The 8,781-nt window shown below is 36.3% G+C and overlaps 1 protein-coding gene across 1 annotated transcript; it reads left to right on the forward strand.

Annotated features, from left to right (window-relative positions):
* Nucleotides 1–864: 864 nt before the first annotated feature.
* Nucleotides 865–1,302, forward strand: LOC143595866 (auxin-responsive protein SAUR20-like). Its single transcript, XM_077074784.1, has one exon. It carries the CDS (start codon nt 865–867, stop codon nt 1,300–1,302), a length of 438 nt encoding a protein of 145 aa, XP_076930899.1.
* Nucleotides 1,303–8,781: the final 7,479 nt, after the last annotated feature.

Genomic DNA, 8,781 nt, shown 5'->3' on the forward strand with positions numbered 1-8,781 from the left:
GAAAAGCAAAACAAAATGGTGAATACATATTACATAATGACTTGAAACATAAAATAAAATGTAAAATACATATTACACAATGACCTGAACATGCCATATGTCAATTCCGAATAAAAGACAATGAACTTAATACACAATGACTGAAACACAGTGAAGAGTAGATAGACACAATATAACAAAAAGACACAATAAAGTAAATTTTTTTTTTAATTTTTATCTTTAACAAGAATACAAATTGAAAAACATAATGACCAAAACCTATAATACATTGCATAAGAAACCCAATTAAAAAACACAATGACTAGACAATAACACAATACATGAAAACCCACTATTTTTTTTATTTTTATATAATAACATGATACTCATATTAAAGATTAAAAATTATAAATTTTTGATAATAATAGAGAATTAACACGTGTCTTGCATGTGAATAAAGAAAGTCAATAAATATGAATTATTACATTATATCATTTTTACTCCTTTTTTTTTTCTCTTAAATTAGTTACAATAATTCAAATATAAGATCAATTGAATGTATTGCTTCTTATTCTTCTTATTTTATTATTATTATTATTATTATTATTATTATTATTGTTGTTGTCATTTCTATTTTAACCTTATTCTTATCATGTTATAATATTATCTCTTGTTCATCCACTTAAATAAAAAGGGAATATTAGTTACAAAGCATATCAACAAGCCTATTCATATGTTTGAAGAAATAAACACATGTGATTGGTTAAAAACAACAATAAAACACGTTAGCAACAACTAACTGTTTTATTATTATCATCTTGTCTAGACCAATAATAATATTCGTATTCCCAACCCTTTCTCTCCACCACCACTCTCTCTTCTCCAATGGCATCCTCTCCGGCAAATAACAAGATCAGCCAAATCGTCCGACTGAAACACGTCATGCAACGCTGGCGTTGGCGCTGCATCCCCTCCGCCGCCGGCTCCCTCGCCGTCTACGTGGGCTCCGAACGCCGCCGTTTCATCATTCCCACCCGCTTCCTCAACCTTCCGGTGTTTGTCTCGTTGTTAAACAAAGCCGAGGAAGAATTCGGGTTTCAAACCACCGGGGGATTAATAATCCCATGCGACGTGGGTTTCTTTAAGAAATTGTTGAAGGCGTTGGAGCGAAACGATAACAACGGGTTATCGTCAATGCTGGATTTGGATGATTTCGTAGCTATGTTTGCTGAATTGGCAATCGAGTCTTCTGCACATTGTAAGGAGGTTAAGTTCTCTCGTTGTCGTAGCTTAACGCCTTTGTTGCAGAAAGCTAGGGTATGATGAAGGATAAATGCCTACGCCTACGCGATTTTCGTTGAATCCGGGGTGGGTGGAGGGTTAGGGCTATATTTAGTTTGTTTTTTTTAATGTTTTGTATTCATGCATCCTTGAACCCAATATGTTGATGATTAGTGATTAATTGGGGTTCAATGAGATGATGTTTAGTTTTATTGTATTTGGTAGTAAAACAATCATGATCATGTAATGGTGGATATTGTGATTGAATGATGATGATGATGAATATTATGGTGTTGAGTTGATGTTGATTTTATGTTTAATTTTATATTTTTGAGTGTGTTTGGTACGTCGTTTTCATGCTCGCCGTGGTCCTAGCCGTCCTGCTATCGTCCTTAATAGTAATGGGCTTTCTTTGATTATTTTCAGCATTAAACAAATGTAGCTTTGAAAGTAGTGATTCACATGAATACTATAGGCATATATATTTCTGGTACAAGATAAAATTGTGAATGTGAAAGGTTTATGTTGTATTGAAGTTGTGTAACGTACATTGTGACTTTAGGAAGAATATAACTGACCGAAGATTCAAATGGCAAAATACTTCATGGAAATGCGTGTAACACCTTTTTAAAATGTTTTTTTTTAACGGCAAACAAACATGAAATGTTTAGATATTCGTATAAGGTGACTAAATGCTAAATGCTAAAAGGTCACTGCTAAAGTATTTTTTTAAAGGTTATTTTTAAAGCTTTTTAAATTATTTTATCGAAAAGAATTCTTAACGGAAGTATATGGAATTAGTTTCTCTCTAAGTATTTAACTTTCACATAGATATGTCATGTGTGTTAAAAAACGTCACGTCAGTAAAAAATTAACGGAGTTAGGGTTTTCGCTAAGTTTGGCAGTGACATAAACAAATAAAGTCAAAATTGAGAGTGGTGAAACTTAGAAGCAGTGTTTTGATACCCGGTCCCTATATTGGATCGGGTCGATGTATTTGACCCTTTTCGAAAAACCCGGCCGGTTTTGCGGGTGAGCGGTCCGCCCTGACCGGTTGACCCGACGGGTAAACCGGTAAAACCCATTTTCATTAATAATTACTCATGAGCCAACTAACCAAACTTCATTAATGTCTTTATTGATCAAATATAAAATCATAAATATTTAGAAATCAATGTATAAAACATAGATAAACATTAAAGTTTATTATTATTATTATTTATATGTATATAAATTATATATATATATATATATATATAAGCAATTATATATTTAAATTATTTATGATGTCATCCGGATCAAACACCGGTCTGCCCTCCCGGGTCAGTCCGACCTTTGACCCGGTAAGGCTTCCGGGTCGATGTCCGAGCTAGGTCTGACAACAATTGCTTGAAGCATTAAAAACCAATATTTGTTTTTAAAGAAAAGCTAAAGTATTTGAGGACAAAATTAATTTAAAAGCGGCCATGACATTGTTACCCCATAAGCGGCTAAACCCAAAAATGTTGGAAAACACACTACTTATTATGATGTGAGGTGGGGGGGGGGGGGGGCTCACGAAGACCGGCGATACAGTGAGTGGGCCCTCCTCCTATCCAACGGTAATATTACCGTCTGAAAAAATAATCTATTTAACAAAAACTTTTTAAAAAATTATCAACAAATTCTCAAACAAACAACATCATCATTTTACTCAAACAAATTCTCAACACCATCATTTTATTCAAACAAATTCTCAACTTTCAACAACCATGAATCCGAGCTCAAACCTAAACCCAAACTGTAACATCCCGGCTTAAATGGAAATGTCCGAGTGTGACGTACAGATTGCTCAAAACACATGTAACAGAATTAAGTGACAATATTATCATTAATTCATTCAAATCTCAAGTACACAAGTTGTTCAAATAAACAATTACAAAGGAAAGTAATAAAACGAACATCAATTTTGTTTATTATTTAAATAATCTATTCTAGTGTTTTCATACATGTCATCCTCTAATAATGGTACCTGTATCATATGTATAAAATAATGTTAACTAAATTAATAGTTGGTGAGTTCACACAATTTGATATAAATACAGAAAAACTATATAATTACACTACGTGAATATTGACCTTCAGCCACACGAAAAAAGTGTGGCCGTAGGCCTTTAGCCACACACATTTTGTTCAGGTCATATGTGGCCAAAGGTCGCGACACCGTAGGAATGATATGGCCACACACAGTTTTTAGTGGCCTTATGTGGTAATAAGTGTGGCTAAAGGGTACAAACATTAGTTGCTGGCCATCAAGAAGCCTCTCCAATAAGTGTGGCTAAATGGTAGAAAATGGCCACATGTCAATTTACTATGAGTGACCATTGCATCTATATAGCCACATGAATTTATGTTTCAGCCACATGAATTTTATATTAATGTGGCCAATAGGTTTGTGTTAAGCTTACATTGTGATCTATACCGTGTGAATATAGCAAAGAAATGGCCACTTGAATTTAATACTAGGGTGGCTAATTATATGATATAGACACTAGATATTAAATTCAAAGTGGCTAAATATGTTTACTTGCCACTCAAAATCTCCTTTGTAGATTATTGTGTGGCCATTGTCTTACCGTTTGTCACACAAAATGTTTTTCCTAATATAAAGTGTGGCTATTGTAAAACTTTCGTCACACATATTGAAGTTCTTAGTGGCTAATCATATCTTATAACCACTGGGGATTATTGTAAATGTGGCCAAAAATGTGAACTTGCTAGTAAAAAACTCTTTTGTAGTTTGTGGTGTGGCCATTTTCTTACCGTTTGTCACACATAATGCTTTTCCTAATTTAAAGTGTAGCTATTGTCAAACCATTCGTCACACATAGTGATGTACCGTGTGGCTAAAAATATCATATATGGAGGGTGTTCTCAATGTGGCTAAAAATGTGAACTTGCTAGTCAAAAACTCTTTTGTAGTTTGTGGTGTGGCCATTGTCTTACCGTTTGTCACACATAATGCTTTTCGTAATTTAAAGTGTGGCTATTGTCAAACTTTTCGTCACACATAGTGAGGTACTGTGTGGCTAATAATATCATATAGACACTGGAGGTTGTTGTCAATGTGGCTAAAAATGTGAAGTCGCCACTCAAACACTCTTTTGTAGTTTGTGTTGTGGCCATTGTCTTACCGTTTGTCACACATTAATGCTTTTCGTTTATTAAAGTGTGGCTATTGTCAAACTTTTCGTCACACATAGTTAGGTACTGTGTGGCTAATAATATCTTATAGACACTGGAGGTTGTTGTCAATGTGGCAAAAACTGTGAAGTTGCCACTCAAACACTCTTTTGTAGTTTGTGATGTGGCCATTGTCTTTACTGTTTGTCACACATAATGCTTTTGTAATATAAAGTGTGGCTATTGTCAAACTTTTCGTCACACAAAAATGTTTATGTTGTGGCTAATGGTCATTTATAGACTCTAATTTTTGTAATTTCAGATGTGGCTATTGTCTTACTTTTGACCACACCTATTTAATGTGTTCTATGTGGCCAAATTGTATGTAATTATGCAATATATAATTATTTTTATTTTTTGTGCAGTAATATAAAACAGCTATAAGCAACAAAACAAAATTATTATATTAACAATAATATTCACTTAAGCAAATGTATATTCAAAATATCTTACAAAATACATAAATAACGACTACCTATATACTAGCTAAGGCGTCGGTTTTTTTGGCACTGCTCCTTGTCTTATGTTTGGTCACCCGGTCTATCATTGTGTACTTTGCCTTTGCCTTCTTGCCAGCTCTGTCCAGTTCTTTTGAGGACGGGAGTGGTGGTAGATGGAACAACAGAATATGAAAAACAAATATGTATAATTAATGTCGTATTTTATAATCGAATAGAACAAAATAGTATGCATACATACATACCGAACGTTCGTTTAACTGTTCGTGAACATTTCGGCGGGAAGTTCGTTTATGTTCGTTTATCTTTGTTCAATTACGTTAGTTTAGATTATAAAAAAACGAAAATAAACGAACTCAAGTGTTCATTTTTTAAACTAAATCAAAAAGAACATAGATATTTGTTCGGTTAAGTTAAAAGGGAACAAACCTCCTGGTCACATACGATTAGGTGTTATGGCCAAGCAACGAAAGTACCAATTGCGTTGACAACAGTCGTAATTTCACCTGCCTCACATGGAATAACTGCTTGTTCCTTTAAGGCTCCATCAATACTAACTTTATAGCAACCCTCCGGGATTGCTTTTCCATGCAACTGTTGTGGAACCGGTGACCAATAAACTTTCCCATTTGCCACCTTGTTACGCTTGTCATGCACACACAAACGACACTCATACACCTATAAACCAGCATGTGAAATTAAGATGGCTTAGTTGAAGTCAATATATAAGTATATACCCATGTTGGTGGGAAATTAACAATGTTTCGCACAGCACATACCTTTATTTCAGCAGGTTGGGAAGCTTCATCCGTAGATACATCAACTTTTCTTTTACGGCTTCTCCGTTTTACCTAAAAACCATTCAATGAATCAATCAACAATTAAAGGAAAAACTGAAATTGCCAAATACTTACTGATGGTTTTTTTGAGCCGTTACTATTTGGAGTGTGGTGTAGTTGTGTTGATGCTTGGTCAACATTGTTCTCTACAGGCTTCATTGGTAATATAACAGATATTGGAATAGTTTGGACTTATTAGGTTATAAAATATAAAAACTGAAACTGCCAAATACTTACTGATGTCGCGCTATGGGGATCGACTACCGTTTGGTCAACACTTTTTTCCACAGACTTGGCCTGCAATTCGGTAAATAGAAAATGAGCACTCACATTGGAAACGAATTATAAAAAGTACTGAAATTGTCAAATACTTATTGATGTCGTGATATGGGCAGCGGGTACCGTTTGGTCAACACTTTTTTCCACAAACTTGGCCTGCAATTCGGGAATAGAAAATGAGCACACTCACATTGGAAACAAATTATAAAAAGTACTGAAATTGTCAAATACTTACTGATGTCGCGATATGGGGAGCGGGTACCGTTTCGACAACTATTTTATCCGCAGACTTGGGCTACAATTAACTTATGCAAAATCAGCACACTCACATGGAAAATTAATTATTAAAACAAATCAATCAAACTGTCAAATGGTTACCTGAGAAGCGGATTCTTGTTGCACAACCTCACCTGAGGTTAAGATGTTTCCCACAGAACTGGCCTACAAATCAATTTATTAGGTAATGAAAAATGAAAAATCACATGGAAAGTTGTAAAAAACAAAGAAACTGTCAGATACTTACTGGTCCTGGCATTTTATTTTGCGCCACAGAACTAGTACTTTGGTTAGAACCAACTTGGTTGGGAACAGGATTTACCTACGAATTGTGACAAAAACAGTGCCAATTATGTATGTCGAATGCATTAATTAATATGTAGCATACGTCACTTACTTGACTTGCCGACATTTCCGGCAACAATCCTTCGAGATGTCAGAACCTGGCCTCAATTGCTAACCGTTCCTTCTCACGGCTTGCTAGCATAGCATTCGTGGATTCAAGTAGAGACGTCAACCTGTTCACCACTACATCTCTCTGCACCGCCTCATACTCAAGTTTGGCAATCCGTTGCTTAAACGAGCCTTTTACCCGACTCACACCCCAATATTTACCTGTTGTCAATCCGTACCCAATCCCTTTTAAAAACCCACCTTTCTCTTTGCCAAGCACTAAGGTGACGACATATGTGCACGGTTGAAGTGCCAGGGCTCCGGAGGCGATCTGCTTCTCATGCTCAACCTGCAAGAAAACAAATATTCTAATACACTTGTAACATGCTTATGTATCCACATAAAGTGTTGAGACAAGTTATACAGACTCAATTTTTTTTGACACCAATATAAGGCAATGAATTGACTTTAACATGATTTAAAAAGTTTAATACTAAAACATACTAATTTGGTTGCCACGCCTTCGACAACAGCATTCTTGTATGCACCATCTTTGTCCTCCCTTCCTTTCATCCACATTAATGCACGGTCGGGGATCTCATCCGGTCTAATTTCCTTCTTTTTGACCTTGTAAAATATTCAAGAGAAAGCAGCTGACGGTCATGCGTTAGACACATAACCAACAAATCATTGAACTAGAGAGAAAGCAGCTGACGGTGATTACCAGTTTCTCTCGAAGGTAGGTATAACCCCCTCGTCCCATGTGATGATCAAAAACATTCTTTGCTTGAGCTCCCTTTGATGAAGCCGATTTTTTCTTCAACCACACATTATAATCATTTCATTATATTTAAACAAAAAACATAAACCATATATAGTCGATCAATCTACGTTTGCAGAGTAGAGGATTTATACCTGAAACTGCTCTGATTGTGTGTACTCAACAAAGCGATCCCAGTCTTCTTGCCTAATCATCGTCCTGTGTCCCTTGGGTATCGCCTTTAGCTTTAGAAGTTTACCGATGTTTGGAATAATGTATTTGGCATACATTTTTCTTCTGAAATCCCGAAGAAGGTGTCCGAGCCGATTCATCACAGAAGGCCTGCGACAAGCCTCAATCTCAAAATATTTCTGCATAATATAATACAGTAAAGGTAAATTACATCTCAAAATATAAAATGGACAAATAGAAATAAAGAATAACCGTTATTTGTTCCCACAGTTTATCCTTATGCTCCTTTGTGACCTCCCTCCAACTTAAATATCTCAAGCCAACTATTTCCCTTACAACATCCCCTAAAAAACTTGCAAACTTTGATATGTTTTGGCCAGTGAACCTACCCAGATTATCAAACTCCACTGCCAGTTTGACACCACCAGAGTTTGCATATTGGGTACGCAGCTTAGGTAACCTCGTCAACCCCCTTGTAGGTTTTTTCGTAGTAGCAAAACTGTTGAGGGGTTCGATAACCTCCAAACTGTTGAGAGGTTCGTTAACCATCGTCCCTATAACATCCTCTGGTTGACCGTCGTCGTCGTTGGTGTAAGTCCCCCCGGGGCGTCGCCGATCGATACGAGATCCGCACGAGGTCTAGGAGTGCGGAATCCTCCTAGACTCGTTTATTGGTGTAAAGATGAAGAACACAAACACGTACACGAACAAATACACGAACAAATACAAGAACGGGATAATCAAATCTGCAGATTCTTATATAATAATCAAAACACGTTACATACCGTAACCAAACAGAAAACACGACTGACCCGAGGTGAGCTCTACCTCGGGTCGTCTCACACGACTCTCCTTGTCTCTTACTCTCTCCAAACAAACTGCTCAAAACACACACTAATTTCTGGATTACTAAACCTAAACAAGACACACGTATATATATATAAAACATTCTCGGGCCTGGGCTTCAGTAGGCGAAGTTGTGCTAACTTCGCCTATGGCGAAGTTGTTCTAACTTCGCCTAAGGCGAAGTTGTGCTAACTTCGCCTGTGGCGTTCCGCTGGTCAGAATTGCATAGCGACGGTCACAAAATGCACCAACAGTC

Source organism: Bidens hawaiensis, unplaced genomic scaffold (assembly GCF_021521415.1).
Source record: "Bidens hawaiensis isolate Kalapana, Puna unplaced genomic scaffold, B.hawaiensis_p1.1 tig00045591_1, whole genome shotgun sequence".
NCBI classification, from domain to species: domain Eukaryota; kingdom Viridiplantae; phylum Streptophyta; class Magnoliopsida; order Asterales; family Asteraceae; genus Bidens; species Bidens hawaiensis.

What these genes read in the sequence shown, in the direction of transcription:
- LOC143595866 (XM_077074784.1), top strand. Translation starts at nt 865, where the DNA reads ATGGCATCCTCTCCGGCAAATAACAAGATCAGCCAAATCGTCCGACTG.